This window comes from Pelophylax lessonae (genome assembly GCF_965119305.1).
Source record: "Pelophylax lessonae genome assembly, chromosome: 4".
NCBI classification, from domain to species: Eukaryota; Metazoa; Chordata; class Amphibia; order Anura; family Ranidae; genus Pelophylax; species Pelophylax lessonae.
This window is the reverse complement of record NC_138771.1, coordinates 245,550,688-245,569,717: the sequence shown is the minus strand read 5'-3', so window position 1 is coordinate 245,569,717 and position 19,030 is coordinate 245,550,688. Positions and strand designations below refer to the sequence as shown.

Below are 19,030 nucleotides of genomic sequence, written 5' to 3'. Positions count from 1 at the left end.
GTCCCTCTTCTTTGATCCTGGCTCCTCCCTTCCTGTTCAGTGCCCCCATAGCAAGCAGCTTGCTATAGGGGCACCTGAGCCGTGTCACCGGTCGCTGTGTCCATTCAGACATGGAGCTCTGCCCCCTCTTTCCTGATTGGCAAGCTGACTTTGATTGGTGGCAGCCAATGGCACCGCTGCTGTATCACACCCAATCAAGAGGGAGAATCTCAGATGGCTGAGACACTCGTAGACATCGCTGGACAGAGAAGGGCCTCAGGTAAGTGTAGGGGGCTGCTGCACACAGGTTTTTTTTTTTTAATCTTGATGCATAGGTTGCATTAAGATAAAGAAACCTTCCAACTTTACAACCTCTTTAAGCAGTTTTCTAGTTTTATTATATTTGCTTGGTTTTACTAAATTTATATGGTGACACAAAAAAAGTTTTTTTTTTTTTTTTTTTTTTTTTTTTTATATTGTGGGTTTGCGTTGCACACATTTGTATAATTTTGATTTTGAGCACATACACCAGAGAGGAGTCTGCATTTGAGAGCTATACTGGTATTACATAATATAATTGAGGGTGAGTGCCAAGTAATTTTGTAAAAATTAAATCATCCTTTATCGCAAACCTGTCAACTGACTCTTGGCTTTAGGCCGGGGCACCACAGTATAGATGAGACCCATGCACATTTCTTCTGTTCTGTTAGTGTTCTTATTGGCTGTGGTAGCATGCCCCTTGCATAGTGAAGTGGTGAGTGGGTGAACCATAGAACTGGGGGGAAGACAAACACTAAGGGGTACATTTACTAAAACTTGTGCACTGAGAATCTGGTGAAGCTGTGCATAGTAACCAATCCACTTCTAACTTAATCTTGTTTAATTAAGCTTTGGCAAGAAAACCTGAAAGCTGATTGGGTTCTATACATAATTGTACCAGATTTTGCACTCTTCAATGTTAGTACATCTCCCCCTAAGTAACGGAGAAACCAGGGTCAGTGGGTGTAAAGGTCAAGATAGCAACCTTGTGGTTAACTCTAAAATTGGTCTGAAGCTTTTTATAAATACTTTAACACAGAATTTCTTTTATTTCAGTTGAGGAATCAGAGCTGCGATAGCCTTTGCTTGGCTGGTGATTTTATGGTTGCATCCATTTCTGACCCTGCTGAGATAAATCACATTAATAGGTAAGCTTATTGTACAAGGTTTTAGTATGCAACACCCATAGTGAATACATCTGCATCTTTCCATTGGCTTTCAATGACAACATTTTATTGGGAGAAGTGAACTGAATGTGAATGTTTCAAAATTTTTTATACCATACATTTTTCAACCTGCTTAAAAAACATTAAATTGCACTGCACTCACTCGGGGGCGAAGGGGAAGTGACATCATGCTGCTGGGTATGATTGCATTTCATTACCTTAGGAAACTAGCATGCTTGGCGGCATTACATCACTTTCTGCAGTGACGTGCCCCCTCTCTGTACAGGCCCATACGCGGGTCTGTGAAAACGATCACGTGATCTGCACTTTGTGCTGGATAAGCTCCTTTCAGACAGAGCTAAATCCGTCAAGCAGATCTCCCTGCTCAGCGAGGGATCTGTACTCTGATCCCTGCTGAGCAGGTGGATGACAGGTCTGCTCCGCTATGCAGTGTGAACAGGGACCCAACCCGCTGTTCTCTATGGGGCGCTTGGATGGAAATGGGCTGCCTGTCTGTTTCCCTCCGACTGTCATCCAATCTGCTGGATAGATGGGGAACAGGTCCGCATCCATCTATTTTTTTAGTGGACCAGATCAGACGGCGTTGGGTGTCAGCAGACCTCTACCACTCCATAGAGAGCAATGGTTGCTCTGATTGGGTCTGCCTGAAAAACGGTCAGGCGGACCCTATCAGTCGAATGGTGTGAAAGGGGCCTAACACATAACTGGCAAATTTGCTTACAAATATACATATGGTTTTATAAACAGCATATATGTATGTATTTAAAAATGTGTAAATCATAAATGAACTTCAAGATGGCTATAAATGGAAGAAGGAAAATTCCCCTAGTGATGGGATTTTAAAGGCACTTGTAAAAATAACAAAAAAATTGAATGTAATATTATAATTTTTATTAATGAAAAACAGACATTAAAGCAAAAACCATTAAAAAGAGTAAGCAGTGTGTTCCAGAAACTACACAAAATGCAATTGATCAGATTTATAGCACAATGTATACCCAATAAATCAGTGCTGCCTGCTGTGAGCTCCATGTTCAATCTTTGATCTTCCAAAACATCAAGGGCTCCTGACTTTTTTGGACTTCAGTCATCCACAAGGTCCATCCCTTGGAGCATAGCCCCTTGTGGTAAAATTGCTGGTGAAATACTACTCTTTGACATTTAAACTATGGTGAACCACCGGGCAGACGGCTTGTTGTTGAAGTTTGCAAACAGTGTAAATCCTACGTAAAAACAATGCATAGGAACAGTTGTAGCCATCAGTGTCACCCCTGAAGAAGAAATGCATCCACTTTGAAATGCATTGTGTATACATTGTGCTATAAATCTGATCATCTATTGCATTTTGTGTAGTTTCTGGAACACACTGCTTGCTCTTTTTAATGGTTTTTGCTTTAATGTCTTTTTGTTTTTCATTAATAAAAATTATAATATTATATTACATTAATAAAAATTATATTATATTACATTTTTTGTAATTTTTACAAGTGCTTTTAAAGTCCCATCACCAGGGGAATTTTCTTTCTTCCATTTAAATAGGGATCTGGCAGGACTATCAGGTGGGGTTCTGCTGAGGTCAAACTATTTCACAAGATGGCTATAAAAGGGTAGTAAAGAATGATTGTATTTTTTTTCTCTTGCGTCCTCTGACAGTCGCCGCCCACTCATTCATTCTGCACGTCTGGGGTATTGGCCTTCTCCACAGGAGTAAGCTAGGCAGAAGATTTTGTTAGAAATAATCACAAAACCTTTGTATAGACACACCTACAGGGGGCTGTCCTTCTGGTCAATACCCCCAACTAGCCTCATTCCCAATTCAGTTTTCTGCTGCCTAGCTCAGGAGTAGGCTGGGTTTCCCTGGATTTAGTCTCAGCTTTTTTCTTTTTATGTTTCTCTCTAAAGTGTTTTTTCTTTTAAAAGATAGCTTTTTATTTTCTCCTTCGCTTAGTCTGACTTTAGAAGACTACAGCGTTTGCAGAGCTGGGATTCGCACTGGTTTATTCTAGAACCTTACGGACTCCCAGCCTGCCATTGAGCGTTAGCAGGTTATTGGTACGCCCAGGCCTCGCAAACGACAGTGTCCCTGGCGTCAGGGATGAGCCTGCGAAGTTGCTATCTTCGCTTGGATGTCTCAACTGCGGTACGCCCGTGTGTTGCTAGCGTCCCCTTCGGCTGATGGCACCCCCCCCTCAGGGTGGGAGGTTTCCTGTCGCAGAGCGGTGCCCACGTTCGCTGGACCGGTGAGTACCATGACTACCCCTCTGTCTCTGAACCATGTTTGTTGGGGTGTGTATGTGGGCCCTCTGGGGATGACAGTTCAGGTATGGGTTCTGTGATATCCCCCTCATGGCTGTAGGTGCGGCTCCTGTGTGTCCCTTCCTTGTCCCTGCGGAGGCGCTGTCGCAGATTGACCGCGGTGTGGGGGGGGGTGCGGGGGTCTCCTATATCCCAGTGGTGCTCTGTGGGGACCAGTGCATGGTGTTTTGAGGCTGCAATTAGCGCTAATCCGCGCGGCCACCATTTTGGGTGTAGGCAGGCTGTTCGGCCTCAGTGTGGGCAGCAGCCATTTTCTGTCATCCTTTTGGCGCTGATCGGGCGCCATCTTTAGTATGGGCATGATGTCCTTTGTGGGCAGCGGCCATTTTCCCAGGGCTTTTTTCCCCATTGACTTCTATTGGCAACCATTTTCTTGTGGCTCAGGGCTGGCTTTGCCTCTAGGGGCGAGAGGTCACTTCCTCCTCCTTCCCTTCAGATCCTCAGCAGCGCGGGCAAGTATAACACACTGTGGGGGGCTTTTTACTGGTTTCTCTGGCCTGGATTCCTGCTAGCACTCATTTTTACAGATTCCTGTAGCAAGGGACAAGGTCTCAATTTGCGATGCAGGTTTGCAGTGGGGGCAGCGGGAATCACCGATTTTAAGGGCCAGCGCCACTTAATTTGTGTATTGCTATTATGAAGTCACAGGATAGCAAATTCCCTACAGACCTGGAATCCTGAATCCACATCCATAGCCTCTCTATCTGCTGCACTTGCGACTTTAGCGTCAAAAGTGGATTTGCTGATGTCTGACCGGGTTTCTAAAAAACGGCCTATGCCCTCTGTCTTCTGATTCAGAGCCAGATATGGTTGCCACGGACAACGTCCCCCCTGAGGGGTCCCTGTCCTCTGTCGGATGTGGAGGAGAAGGATTTGTCCTCTGGGTCAGCGCGGGACCGCGCTGCGGTGGACGCGCTTATCGGCTCTGTTAAGGAAACGTTAAATTTTGATGATGAGCACCCCCCCTGTCGGGTAAGCGTGTTTCCTTTGGGACCTGCAAAGCCCAAAAATCGGGTCAGGTTTTTCCTTGTCCCGAGGAGTTTCAAGAAACAGTGAATGACCAATGGCGCCGTATCAAACAGTCCCGTTATCCCTTTGCGGATCCGGTGGACTCTCGCTGGACTGTGGCTCCTAAGGTGGACCACACTGTGTCCAGATTAAATAAAGCCACTTTAATGCCCGTGGAGGATTCCCCGGTGTTTAAAGACCCGGCGGATAGGCGGCTGGAGACACTTCCCCGCCACATCTATCTGGTTGCGGGTTCCTTGCTGAAGCCCGTGTTCGCTTCAGTAATGGTCTCTCAGGCTGTTGCAGAGTGGGCCAAGACGCTTAGGCGCACTCTAATTGCTGACTCCGCCTCTCCTGCTGCGCTGGAGATGGTGGATCAAATGGCCCAGGCCGTACTGTACCTGTGTAACGCGGCCTTGGATGAGGCCCCTTTAGTCGCACGGCTATCGGCGGTTGCAATCCGCCGCATTCCTTGGTTGAAAAGCTGGTCGGCCGACCAGTCTTCAAAAAAGACAGTGACTGATCCCTTATGCGGAGAGTCGTCTTTTTGGGGACTCTCTGGATGAACTGAGAAAAGGGCTCACTGGGGGTAAGAGCACTCTTGCCCCAGGTGGCTAGGGGAAAATCGTCCCGCGCCAAGCGGGGTCCCTCTTTTAAACCTAACCAGGGGTCCTTTCGTGCCTTCAGGACACAGGATAAGGGGAAGTCCTTCAAGGCCTCAGGTGGCCAGAAGAAGCCTTGGGTGGGTAAGTCCAAAGGCGGCCACTGGCACAGCGACCCAGTCCACCTCGTCCTGAAGGGACACCCTCACCCGTCTCAGGGGTGGGGGGACATCTGCGTTTGTTTTCCCGAGCCCTGGCTGTCTAAGGTTCAGGACAGGTGGGTTCAAGAACTCATTCGTTCAGGGTACAAGATCGAATTTCGGTCTCGCCCCGCAGACAGGTTCTTTCCCTCAAATCTTCATTTAACTCCCGATCGTTTCCGGGATCTCCGCCGGGCGGTTCAGGATCTCCTCGCCCAAGGGGTGGTCGTCCCAGTCCCACAGCGGGACAGGTTTCGGGGGTCTTTATTCCAATCTGTTCACAGTGCCCAGAAAGGAGGGCAAGGTGCATCCGATTCTGGACTTGAATTTTCTAAACCGCTTTGTGCGGGTTCAGAAGTTTCGGATGGAGTCCCTCAGGTTGGTGTTTGCATCCCTGAGTCCAGGGGATTTCTTGGCTTCCATCGACCTCAAGGATGCGTATCTACACATCCCTATCTACAAGGGTCATCAGAGGTACCTCCACTTCGCAATCGCGGAGGAGCATTATCAGTTTGTGGCGTTGCCTTTCAGCCTCGCTTCGGCTCCAAGGGTTTTTACCAAAGTGTTGGTTCCTGTTCTAGCCTTGTTAAGGGTACAGGGGATTGCCATCCTGGGTTACCTGCATGATCTCCTATTAAGGTCGAGTTCCAGTGCCACTTTGTTGCGCGACCTGTAGATCACGGTTCAGACGCTCCAGGTTTTCGGGTGGACCATCAATTTTCAGAAGTCGGCCTTGTCCCCTTCTGTTTGTCTCCCTTACCTGGGGATGATTCTGGACTCCGCCCAGGCGAAGGTCTTTCTTCCGGAGGACAAGCTCCGGATCCTGCAGGATGAGGTCTGGTCCCCCAGGGACAACGAGTCCTCCTCGCTTCGGACCTGCATGCGGTACCTGGGCCTGATGGTGTCGGCTTTCGAGGCGATCCCTTTTGCACAGTTTCACACGAGATCTCTTCAAGCGGAGATTCTGGTCAAGTGGGACAGACATGCTCAGTCTTTGGAAAGGAGGATTCTTTGAGCCCCCAAGTGAGATCGGATCTCCTGTGGTGGCTCCAGTCTCCGGCTCTGACGGAAGGCAAGTTCCTACGACCGTTGCTGTGGACTGTGGTCACCACGGACGCCAGCCTGTAGCGCAGGGGTGGAGTTCTGGGCAAGTTGTGTGCCTAGGGCACTTGGTCGGAGGGGGAATCCTCCCTGCCGATAAATGTCTTGGAACTGCGGGCAATCAGGATCTGTTTGCTCCATTGGTCGGATCGACTTCAGGGCTGCCCAGTGCATGTCCAGAAGGACAACGCAACTGCGGTAGCTTACATCAATCACCAAGGGGGCACCAGGAGTGCCCGGGCAGCCAAGGAAGTGGCCGAGATTCTGTCCTGGGCCGAGACGCAGGTCCCGGCGATTTCGGCAGTTCACATTCCAAGTGTGGAGAACTAGCAGGCGGAATTTTCTAAGTCACCAGACCCTGGACCAAGGGGAATGGTCCCTCCATCCGGAGGTGTTTTCAGATGCTGTGTGCACGGTGGGGATATCCGGCTGTGGATCTCTTCGCGTCTTGTCTCAACAACAAGGTGGGAAGGTTCATGGCAAGAACGCGCGACCCTCTGGCGGTCGCCTCGGATGCGTTGGTGATGCCTTGGCATCAGTATTGGCTGATTTATGCCTTTCCGATTCAGTTGTCCAGATTCCTTTGCAGGTTGGTCTCGGAACCGATGTTGGTGTTTCTGGTGGCCCCAGACTGGCCGCGTCGGTCTTGGTACGCGGACATCATGCAACTGGTCGCCGAGCCTCCCTGGCAGCTACCGCTAAGAGACGATCTTCTGTCTCAAGGGCCGATCTTCCATCCTGCTTTACAGTCGCTGGCTTTGACAGCGTGGCTGTTGAAAGCTAGGTCTTGAGAGACCGAGGTCTCTCGTCGGCAGTCATTCCTACCTTGCTCAAGGCAAGGAAGGCCTCCTCAGGTAAGATTTATTATCGTACCTGGAAGGCTTATTTCGCCTGGTGCGAGTAGCAGGGGTTCCATCCACGCTCCTTTTCGGTTGCGTGGATGTTGGCTTCCTGTAAATTGGTGTGGAATAGCGTCTTGCGCTGACCACTATTAAGGGCTAGTTGTCTGCGCTGGCCATTCTCTTTCAGCGTCCTTGGGCGTCAAATACCTTTATTTGCACCTTTATTCAAGGGGTGCGTCATCTGGCTCCCTCTAGGAGGGCACATTTTGCCCCCTTGGGACCTGAATTTGTTTCTCTGTTTTGCAACGTCCTCCCTTTGAGAACATCCGGGAGATTCCTCTGCCTGTGCTGTCACGGAAAGTTGTCTTTCTGGTGGCGATCACATCTGCTCGCAGAGTGTCGAGTTGGCGGCCCGGTCTTGCCGCTCCCCCTATTTGGTTGTTCATGGGGATAAAGTGGTCTTGCGACCTCATCAGTCCTTCCTTCCGGAGGTGGTTTCAGACTTCCATCTCAACGCGGACATTGTCTTGCCCTTGCGGTGTCCGAAGCCTAAGCATCCTAAGGAGTTTGCCTTGTATTCCTTGGATGTGGTCTGGGCAATCAGGGTTTACCTGTCGTTTACTGTGTCCTTCAGAGAGTCGGATTGTTTTTTTGTCCTTCCTGAGCGACCTCTGAAGGGTACGGCTGCGTCTGCGGCTACCATTTCTATATGGATCAGGCAGACGTTTGTGCAGGCCTATTCAATTGGGGATCAGGTTCCACCTTTCCCTGTCACAGCGCACTCTACCAGAGCGATTAGTGCGTCTTGGGCCTTCCGCCATCAGGCGTCAGTGACTCAGGTGTGCATAGCGGCGACCTGGTCGTCCGTGCATACCTTTTACAAGCTTGATGTTTTGGCATCAGCGGATGCCTCTTTTGGCCGCAAGTTTTGTGTGCGGCAGTGTCCTAGGGGGGATAGGGTAGTTTTTGCCTGTCTCCTCCTGTTGGGTTTTCTTTCTCATTTGTTTTCCTGGGTTCGCTCCTGTTGAGCTTTTTGTTGTCTAGTTTTTTTCTGGATCAGAAAAGATTCTTTTCTCTGACCTGGGTGCTGCGTTGCCTCTCTGACGGTTGCGTTTTCCCACCCTTCACATCTACACTGCTTTGGGACATCCCAGACGTGCAGAATGAATGAGTGGGCGGCCACTGTGAAAGGACGTAAGAGAAAATAGAATTTTTGTAAGAACTTACCGTAAAATTATTTTCTGAGTCCTCTGACAGTCGCCGCCCCGCCCCTTTTTTTGGGGTTCGTGGATCTCTGTACTGCTTGCTACCAAACTGAATTGGGAATGAGGCTAGCTGGGGGTATTGACCAGAAGGACAGCCCCCTGTAGATGTGTCTATACAAAGGTTTTGTGATTATTTCTAACAAAATCTTCTGCCTAGCTTACTCCTGTGGAGAAGGCCAATACCCCAGACGTGCAGAATGAATGAGTGGGCGGCGACTGTCAGAGGACTCAGAGAAAATAATTTTACGGTAAGTTCTTAACAAAAATGTTTTTCTTTTTTTAAAACCAGAATGTCTTTTATGGTTTTAAAAAGAGTACAATTGCCAAATAGCAACCAGACTGGCTTGATCATAAAACAGCAGTAGTACACCAAGGTACAAATGAAAAGGTTACAGAAGCTAAGTCGGACAGTGTTTCAGGGCAGTTCTGTGCAAAACAATATTATAAAGAAGTAAATAATGAACACTATACCACTTCCAGGATGGCACAGTAGGAGGGGTTAAAGCGTTTTGGTTACAGATATTTTTTTTTTCACATTGTACTGAAGATAATATATTAACAATTTGGTGTGATGTGTCTCAGCATAATCCCGTATACCCAATAACACTTTCAGGAGACGCTGGAAAGGCTCGAATGCAGATGAACTTTAATGAGATCAAAATCTCTGTCCGCATTAGAAACTACTTAGGGCATACCCAAAACTAAACTAAATGTACCAGGGGCTACTAAACAGCAGGGATCAAGGATATATCCTATGCAACTGTATAGGAGTATAGTACACCCTATGATGAAGGCATTTCTTCTGAATCAACATGTCCCTAGAGGAGATAGGTCTAGGAAAGTCCAAGAAAGTCCTCCTGTTTTAGGGTTTGAATGTCAGCCTGCCATTGTTCCCACAAGTGATCACAAGAGCAACATACAATGAGGAGCTCTGAAGGACTTCATGAGACGAGACCCTCAATTGGACCAACTTGGACTATAGGTGTACATAGAAATTGAGATCAAGCAGCATGACTGAGTTAGAAGTAATTAAACCACATCCAACCAGCCAAACGATACCTAGAGGAGAGTTGCGAGAAGAAAAGCAAGGTACCTGCTTGCTTAGGATTTTCTAGGGTTCCCCCCTCCTAAGTTCCTATCCTAGGAAAGTGGCTAGCGTGAGGGGGGAGTTTGTTTAGATTTATCTAGGATGGAATCCAACGTTACACTGGAGTCGCCTTTAATCAAGACCACTCCCCTAATTTCCAGAAAGAAGTTATGAAATTAGGGTCCAGAAGAACAGTGATTGGCCCATATTTGGAGCGTACTAACAAATTAAAGTGATCAGCGAGTCCTCCAATGTGCCTCGAAGTATAATGAATTGTTCCTCTGGGTCACTTCGCTTATCTAAAGTAAATTTTATCAGTTTCAAAAAATCAAGTCAACCCCCTTTCTTGTCAGGGCCAATTGCCAAATACAATTAGGTAAATTGCTTATGTAAGAATTTCAGGCTGTAAGAAGGTGGGAAATGCATTTCCTGTAAAAGAATGTCCGCTTGGTGATAGTGTTGAAAGGCTTTGCAAATTTTCACAGGAGAAATGAATTACTGAATGTTGTGTATGAGAACAGTGAGTGGGCATTTGGACAATTGATTAGCCATCATGGACAATAAGGTAAAGCTGCATAACAGATGCAAGTTAAGCCAGGGAGTAGCTTTAGGAGGCGGTGGCCAGTGGGGGAACAGGTCCCGACCTGGCAAGAGCGTAAAGGCGAGCACTGTCACTAGCTGACAGGTAGGAAAGGAGGAGAGCAGACAGGAAGGCTGCGGTTGGCGGAGGCACGTAAACTGACCACAGTGTCGGGGCTCAGCAACCATGATATAACGTGGTCAGTTTACAGGGGGGAGGGTAGAAACTGGCACGATCAGCCAGGTTTTTTAAGTTAAACAACTGGCCAAATTGCACAGTACAAGCACTGTGCTGTATAACTTGCTTTAAAGGGACAGGATCCATTTTCTCTTACGTCCTCTGGCAGTCGCCGCCCACTCATACAGTCTTCACCAGTGGGTATTGACCTCTTATCCACAGGAGAAAGCTAGGCATAAGACTTGTTAAGAACAAAGCAATTTACATACACACCTGTAGGGGGCTGTCCCTTTGGTCCAATACCCCCCTGCTATTAACCTTCCCAACTCAGTTTGTCTTTTGCCTAGTTAGGAGTAAGATAGGCTCTCCCTGTGCTGGGGCTACATGTCTCAGCCTTTCTTCTGTTTTATTACTTTTATTTTCTGCAAAAGTGTTTTCTTTGCACTACTAGCTTTTTATTTGTTCTGCGCTTAGTCGGTTCTTCGGAAGTCTACAGCGTTTGCGGAGCTGGGAATCGGACTAGTCGTCCTGGTACTCAAGGACAGAGGTTCTTATGGAATCCCAGCCTGCCATTGAGCGTTTAGCGGGCTATGCGTGCGCCCTGGCCTAGCAAACGACCTGCCCCTGTCCTCAGGGGCAAAAGCCTGCGAGGTGGCTACCTCGCCGGGATGCCTCAACATGCGGTTTTGACCGTGCGACGCATCCTATTTCGGCTGACGGCTCCCCCGCCATCTGGGGTGGGGGGTTCCCGCAATATCGAGGCGCCCACGCCATATGGAGCGGTAATTACATTCTGTGTGGGGCCTCTCTTTGGGGATGACAGTCTGCTGATGTCTGTGCTCTCCCCTCATGTCTGTGTCCGGGGCTCGCATCCCTCCCGGTCCCTGCGGGGGCCTCTTGGCGCATGTATCGCCGTGGGGGGGTCTGTGGGGGTCCCTATCCCTGTCCACTTTATTAGTGTGTTTGGGGGTGCAGACATGGCGGTGCGGACCGCTGCAGTGCAAAAAACGCGGCTCCGCCATTTTGGGTATGGGCAGCTGCTCTGGCCTCACTGTGGGCACTTTCTGCAGCTCTCTATGTAGTGTTTTTGGCGCCTTTGGGCACCATCTTGTGTGTGGCAAGGTGTTCTTTGCACATGTTCGGCGGCCATTTTCCCGGAGCCTCCCATTCAGATGCATTGGCAACCATTTTCCCTTGGACCAGTTCCTGTTCAGCCTCTAGCGGGTGACATCACTTCCTTTCCTGTATGCAGAGATTGTTTCCAGCAGCGTGGTAACACTTCTGGGGGTTCTTTTTACTGGTTTTGGGGAATATTCTTCGGTTTTCAGTTCTTTTCCCATCTCAGGGGGGTACCTTAGTGTAATCCTTATTGCGGTGGGTCGCTGCGATCGCGTCTTAAAGGGCCAGCACCATAGTATTTTTCTCATGGAGTCCCAGGACTGCAAATTCCCCCCAGCCTTGGTGACTGATTCAGGTACTCCTGAATCTTCACCTTCTCTTGCTGCTGCACTTGCGACTTTAGCATCCAAGCTGTATTTATTGATGTCAGAGCGGGGTTCTAGAAAGAGCTAGGATTTCATTATCCTCTGATTCGGAGTCTGATATGGTTGCCTTGGACAATTTACCCCCTGAGGGGTCTCAGTCCTTTCATTCTGATGTGGAGGGGGAGGAGGACGACTATCCTTCTCCTGAAGCGGCTAAAGAACGCGCTGCTGTGTCTGCACTTATTGCTTCTGTTAGAGACACTATGTTTAGAGGATGAGCCCAACCCACCGGGTAAGCAGTCTTCATTTAGGACTTGCAGAACCCAGAAAGCGGCACAGGTGTTTCCTTATCCCGCTGAGTTTCACAAAACGGTGAACAAACAATGGCGTAATTTAAAGCGCCCTTTTGTGGTACCAAACGGTTTCCATTCCGTTACCCTTTCGCGTCTCCTACGGATTCGTGATGGACCGTGTCCCCTAAAGTTGATCACACGGTGTCCAGGTTAAACAAGGCCACTCTCATGCCCTCGGAGGATTCTCCGGTGTTCAGGGACCCTACGGATAGGGGGGGGGGGGGGTGTAATCTTACTCGCCACGCATATATGGTGGCGGGTTCTTTACTGAAGCCCATCTTCGCCTCTGTTATGGTCTCAGGCTGTGGCTGATGGGCCCAGGTGCTCAAACGCACTCTTGAGGCGGATTCCGCCCCTCTGAGATGGGAGAGGGTGGAGCAGATACGTCTGGCAGTTTTGTGCCTGTGTGACGCAGCCTTGGATGAGGCTCCTCTAGCAGAACGGCTGTCTGGTGTCACAGCGCTGCTCCGTCGTTTAATGTGGCAAAAGAGCTGGTCAGCTGACCAGACTTCCAGAAAGACGGTGTCTGACATCCCTTATGCGGGGAATCGTCTTTTTGGGGATTCCTTGAACGAGTTGGTTAAAGGGGTCACTGGGGGCAAGAGCACTCTGCTGCCCCAGAACTCCAAGGGTAAGTTTTTCCGCGGTAAGCGAGGCCCTTCCTTTAAACCAAATCAGGGGGGGGTCCTTTCGTGCCTTCAAGGCACAGGACAAGGGGAAACCCTTTAAGGGCCAGGGTGGTCAGAGGAAGCCCTGGGCGGGCAAGCAAAAATCCACCCACGCCGGCCCGGCGGGTCCTTCCGCCTCCACCTAAAGGGACGCCTTCACTTTACAGGGGTGGGGGGACGTCTGTGCTCCGGATTCCGGACAGGTGGGTTCAGGAAATCATTCAATCAGGATACAAGATCGAATTCCTTTTGCGGACAGATTCTTTCCCTCAAATCTTCATTTGACCCCAGATCGGTTGCACGATCTTCATCGGGCGGTTCAGGATCTCCTCGCCCAAGGGGTGGTCGTCCCGGTGCCTCATCGGGACCGGTTTCTGCGGTTATCCTCGAATCTGTTCACTGTGCCCAAGAAGGAGGGCCAGGTACGTCCGATTCTGGACTTGAAAGCTCTGAACCGCTTCGTGTGGGTTCATAAGTTCCCCATGGAATCCCTCCGTTCGGTGGTGGCCACCTTAAGTCCGGAAGATTTCCTGGCTTCCATCGACCTCAAGGATGCGTGTTTACACATTCCCATATTTGAGGGTCATCGGAGGTTCCTCCGATTCGCAATCACGGAGGATCACTATCAGTTTGTAGCGTTCCCTTTCGGTCTCGCTTCGGCTCCAAGGGTGTTTATCAAGGTGCTGGCTACCGTTCTGGCCCTGTTGCGGGCACAGGGGATTGTGATCTTGGGATATCTGGATGGTCTCCTGTTAAGATCGAGTGCCAGCCCTAGTCTATTGCGCGATCTGTCAACTACCGTTCAGACGCTCCAGGAGTTCGGGTGGACCATCAACGTTCAGAAGTCGATCTTGTCCCCTTCTGTTTGTTTCCCTTACCTTGCAATGGTCCTGGACTCTGCCCAAGGAAAGGTTTTATTGCCGGAGGACAAGCTCCGGACTCTGCAGGACGAGGTCAGGTCCCTCCGGAACAAGGATTCCTTGTCACTCCGGGCCTGCATGCGGTCCCTGGGGTTGATGGTGTCAGCCTTCGAGGCAATACCATTTGCACAGTTCCACACGCGATCTCTTCAAGCGGAGATCCTGGCCAGATGGGACAGGCAATCTCAGTCCTTGGGAAGGAGGATATCTCTGAGTCGCCACGTCTAAGAGGATCTTCTCTGATGGCTTCCGCCCGTTATTGTGGACGGTGATCACCATGGATGCCAGCCTGTCGGACTGGGGTGGTGTTCTGGGCATTCTGTCTGCCCAGGGCTCTTGGTCGGAGGAGGAATCCTCCCTGCCGATCAACATATTGGAACTGCGAGTGATCAGACTGTGGTTGCTCCGTTGGTCGGATCATCTTTGGGACCGCCCTGTGCGGGTGCAGACGGACAACGCCACTGCGGTGGCTTACATCAATCACCAAGGGGGCACCAGGAGTGCCTGGGCGGCCCGGGAAGTGACCAACATTCTGTCTTGGGCCGAGACGCACATCCCGGTGATTTCGGCAGTTCACATTCCAGGTGTGGAGAATTGGCATGCCGATTATCTGAGCCGCCAGACCCTGGACCAGGAAGAATGGTCCCTACACCCGGAGGGGTTTCAGATGCTGTGTGCGAGATGGGGAACCCCAGATGTGGATCGGTTTGCATCTCGGCTAAACAACAAGGTGGGAAAGTTTGTGGCACGAACGCGCTATCCTCTGGCAATCGCCTCGGATGCGCTGGTGGTGCCTTGGCATTAGTATCGCCTGATTTATGCCTCCCCCCCCCCCGATTCAGTTGTTGTCCAGGTTCCTTCGCAGGTTGGTCTCGGAACCGAAGTTGGTGATTCTGGTGGCATCGGACTGGCCGCGCCGGTCTTGGTACGCGGGCATCATACAACTGGTCGTCGAGCCTCCATGGTGACTCCCATTACTGGGCGATCTGCTGTCTCGGCCCGATCTTCCATCCTGCTTTACAGTCGCTAGCTTTAACGGCATGGCTGTTGAAAGCCAGGTCCTGAGAGATCGTGGTCTCTTATCGGTGGTCATTCCTGCCCTGCTCAAGGCTAGGAAGGCCTCGTCCGGTAAGATCTATTACCGTACCTGGAAGGCTTATTTTGCCTGGTGTAAATCCAGGGGCATCCATCCTCGCTCCTTTTCGGTGGCGAGGGTGCTGGCCTTCCTGCAAACTGGTGTGGACCAGCGCCTTGCGTTGACCACGATTAAAGAGGAAGTAAACCCTCCTCTGACACTTTTACCTATAGGTAAGCCTATATTAAGGCTTACCTATAGGTACTGTAAATATCTCCTAAACATGTACAGTTTAGGAGATATTTACCTTGCATGCAGCCAGTGACGTCACTGGCGCATGCGCTCTGAAGGCATGGCCGCTGGTGCCGTTTCTTCAGAGCCCCGTGCCGTGACCGTCGGCTCCCGCGCGTGTGCGCGGGAGTGACGTCACCGCGGCTCCAGTCAATCAGATGGCCGGATGCCGCGATCCCGGAAGACGGGCGACTGGACATGTCGCCCGTCATCCAGGTAAGCGGGCGGCACGGCGGGGGCTCGTTCTTGGGTAAGTATTTCATAATGAGCTAGTATGCAATGCATACTAGCTCATTATGGGTTTCTCTTTCAGGTTTCAGAAAAAAAAAAAAAAAAACTTTCGAGGGTTTACAACCTCTTTAGGGCCAGTTATCTGCACTGGCTCTCCTTTTCCAGCACCCCTTGGCATCAAACTCTTTGATACACACCTTTGTTCAAGGAGTGTGTCATTTGGCTCCTCTTCGGAGGGCACCTTTACCTCCTTGGGACTTGAACTTGGTTCTGTCCGTTTTGCAACGTCCTCTTTGAAAACATCAGGGAAATTTCTCTGCCTGTGCTGTCACGAAAGGTTGTTTTTCTGGTGGCGATCACATCTGCCCACAGAGTGTTGGAGTTGGCGGTCCTGTCTTGTCGCTCCCCTTACCTGGTGGTTCATAGGGATAAGGTGGTCTTGCGACCTAACCAATTTTTCCTTCCTAAGGTGGTTTCTGATTTTCACCTTAACGAGGATATTGTCTTACCTTCGCTGTGTTCGAATCCTAAGCATCCTAAGGAGTTTGCCTTACATTCCTTGGATGTCGTCCGGGCGATCGGGGTTTACCTGTCGTCCACTGAATCCTTTAGGAAGTCGGATTCTCTTTTTGTCCTTCCTGAGGGACCTCGGAAGGGTATGGCTGCGTCTGCGGCAACCATTTCTAGATGGATCAGACAGACGATTGTACAGGCCTATTTGATTAAGGAACGGGTACCGCCTTTCCCTGTCAAGGCGCACTCTATCAGGGTGGTGAGCGCGTCATGGGCTTTCCGGCATCAGGCTTCGGTGGCCCAGGTGTGCAAGGCTGCGAATTGGTCGTCTGTGCACACCTTCTCCAAATTTTACAAACTTGATATTCTGGCATCAGCAGATGCCTCCTTTGGCCGCAAAGTTCTGTGCGCGGCAGTACCTTGAGGGGGCCTTGGCTCTGTCGGTCCCTGACTGTTGGGGTTGTTTGCCCCTTGTTTATTTGCTTTCCTGGGATGTTGCTCCAGTTGAGCTTTTTTTTGTTACCCAGAGGGTTCACCTTTCTGTTCAGATAAGGTTCCTTTCTCTGACCTGGGTGCTATGTTGCCTTGGTGACGGTTGCGCTTCCCACCCCTTAATGTCTACACTGCTTTGGGACATTCCATTGGTGAAGACTGTATGAGTGGGCGGCGACTGTCAGAGGACGGAAGAGAAAACTGAATTTTTGTAAATCTTACCGTAAAATTCCTTTCTTTGAGTCCTCGGACAGTCGCCGCCCCCGCCCCTCTTTTGGGGTTTTATGGACTTTTAGCTGCTTGCTACCAAACTGAGTTGGGAAGGCTGATATGCTAGCAAGGGGGGGTTTTGGACCAACGGGACAGCCCCCTACAGGTGTGTCTATGTAAATTGCTTTGTTCTTAAAGCGGAGTTCCGGGCACAAAATCTTTTTTTTTTTTTTTTTTTTTTTGTGCCCCTCCGCTAGCTACACATAACCTGAAAAAGAATTGGATAGTTATTTTTTTTTTTTTTTTGTACACTCACCTTGTAATCGAAGATCGTAAATACTCACCTCAGGGTACTTCCTCCTCCAGCGCCGAGGCTCACCCCGTCACTTCCTGCCTCGCGATGATTCCTGGGAGCTGAACGTCATCGCTCCCGCTTCCCCTGCTAAACAGCTTCTGGGCATGCCCAGAAGCTGTTTAGGAATGCGGCGCCGCACCGGAAGTGACGAGAGGGGCCGGTGCGGCGCATTCTGGGAGAAGAAGATGCGGAAGAAGACACCGAAGAGGACCGCGCCGGCTTCAGCTGCCCACAAGAGAGATGGAAACGCTGTGGAAGAAATTTTCAAAGTAAGTATTTCTTCTTGCAGGTAAGTGCGAACCGGGACAGATCAGAGGCTAGCCATTGTGGAATGTGCTAGCCCTGACTGTCCCGGGGGTATGTTCATCAAAAAATGAGATCTGTGCCCGGAACTCCGCTTTAACAAGTCTTATGCCTACCTTACTCCTGTGGATAAGAGGTCAATACCCATTGGTGAAGACTATGAGTGGGTGGCTATTGTCAGAGGACTCAGAGAGAGGAATTTTACGGTAAGATTTTACAAAAATTCTGTTTTTTTTGGTTTGGGGTTTTTTTTTTTTTTTGTTCCGAAAGGTTGTGTAATAACCAGAACCATGAAACCTGGAATATTTGTCATGTAAGCTACGTAGTTTTTTTTTTTTTTTTTATACAATTGACTGTGTGATCAGTATTGGTAATGGGTATGAAGTATGGGTTAAAAATAGTCTAGAAGGCAGTGACAGCAAAGACTTATGCAGGCCATAAATTGATTGAAATACAGCTGGTTTAGCAGAGACCTTTGAAATTTTAATCCATGTGATGCCTTTCCTGTTTAACAGAAGTTGATCAGGAATGTTATAAAACGTTTGTCGATCAGCAGATTTATCAGCTGATCAGTGTATTCTGGAGTCTGGGGGGGATTCTTTCGCTTTATTTGTGTGGATGTCAGAATCTGTTCATTGTTTTTTTCGTTGAGCCTACTGGCTGACCAAAAAAGAGAAAACATTCCATTTATAGCCAGCTCAGGTGTCGTGTGGCAGCCATTTGTAGCACAGTGAGGTATTTGGCTACGCTTTATATATGTACCTGCTCTGTGCAGTGGAATTGCACAGAGCAGCCTCGAATCTCCTTTAAGTCCCCCACTGTAGATCGTAGACACACACAGCCCAGCTTTGGCCCTCTGTCTGCTCACAGGATTTGATTGACAGGAGCCAATGGCTCCTGCTATTGCATTTTTGTCCTGTGAATGCAGAGAGAGAGGAGAGCCACTACAGATGGGCACAGCGCTGAAGTAAGGACTCGTCGCTTTAGTAACACTAATACCTTTAATACATACCCAAAATTAAAATCAGTCTGTGCAGTAAAGAATGCTTGTTATACTCACTGTGGAAACTAAGGGGTTAATCCTCCGCATTGTGTAAAAAAGCTTTTGAACCTGTCTTCTCTGATCCTTCCCTTTTACTGTCCCCAATCCATGTGCTGATAGAATAGAGCCCTAGAAGGCACTCTGCACATGCTCAGTTTGATGTGTGTTGCTAGAGAGTTGTTTTTTGGGAGGGTGCATGTGATCCGCACAGGGCCAGTCAGCACTGTCCAGACTGGAAGTCAGGGGTCATGCAGCCTCATAGGACAGTCAGAGGAGAATGAAAACTCATACAAGCTTTAACCAGTGCTCAGTCGGACACTGATAGTCACAAAGTCACAAAACTGCTATATACTGCTGAGAAAAGGTATTTAGAAGTTTATATTTTGCAAAATAATTGCATTTCCGTGTACTGTGGGAGACTAGATATAGCGAATGCAGGGTCCCGCATAATTACTTTAAAGGATAACTCCACTTTCATGGGGGGGGAAGCAAATAAAGAAAGAATAATATAGCGTATACAATTGCGATGCAAGTTATGTTGTAATTGGATGTTGTTAAAAATTACCTTTCCTTTTCAATCTGCAGCCGCTGTAATTTTCTGAAAATGCAATGTGGCTAACCTGGAGGTGTTCTGTACACAGAATGTGTACTGACCACACCCCAGAAATCTCCTTTCCTGCTTGTGTGATTGGCTCAGTAATTTTCCCAGA

The 19,030-nt window shown here is 49.2% G+C and overlaps 1 protein-coding gene across 1 annotated transcript in view; it reads left to right on the top strand.

Moving 5' to 3' along the window:
- SCAF11 (SR-related CTD associated factor 11) overlaps positions 1–19,030 on the top strand; it is a 438,302-nt gene that overhangs the window by 207,678 nt on the left and 211,594 nt on the right. Inside the window, exon 8 of the mRNA XM_082256718.1 lies at positions 1,075–1,166. Within this exon, the coding sequence (XP_082112844.1) occupies positions 1,075–1,166 (92 nt within the window). The remainder of the gene's footprint in view (positions 1–1,074; positions 1,167–19,030) is intronic.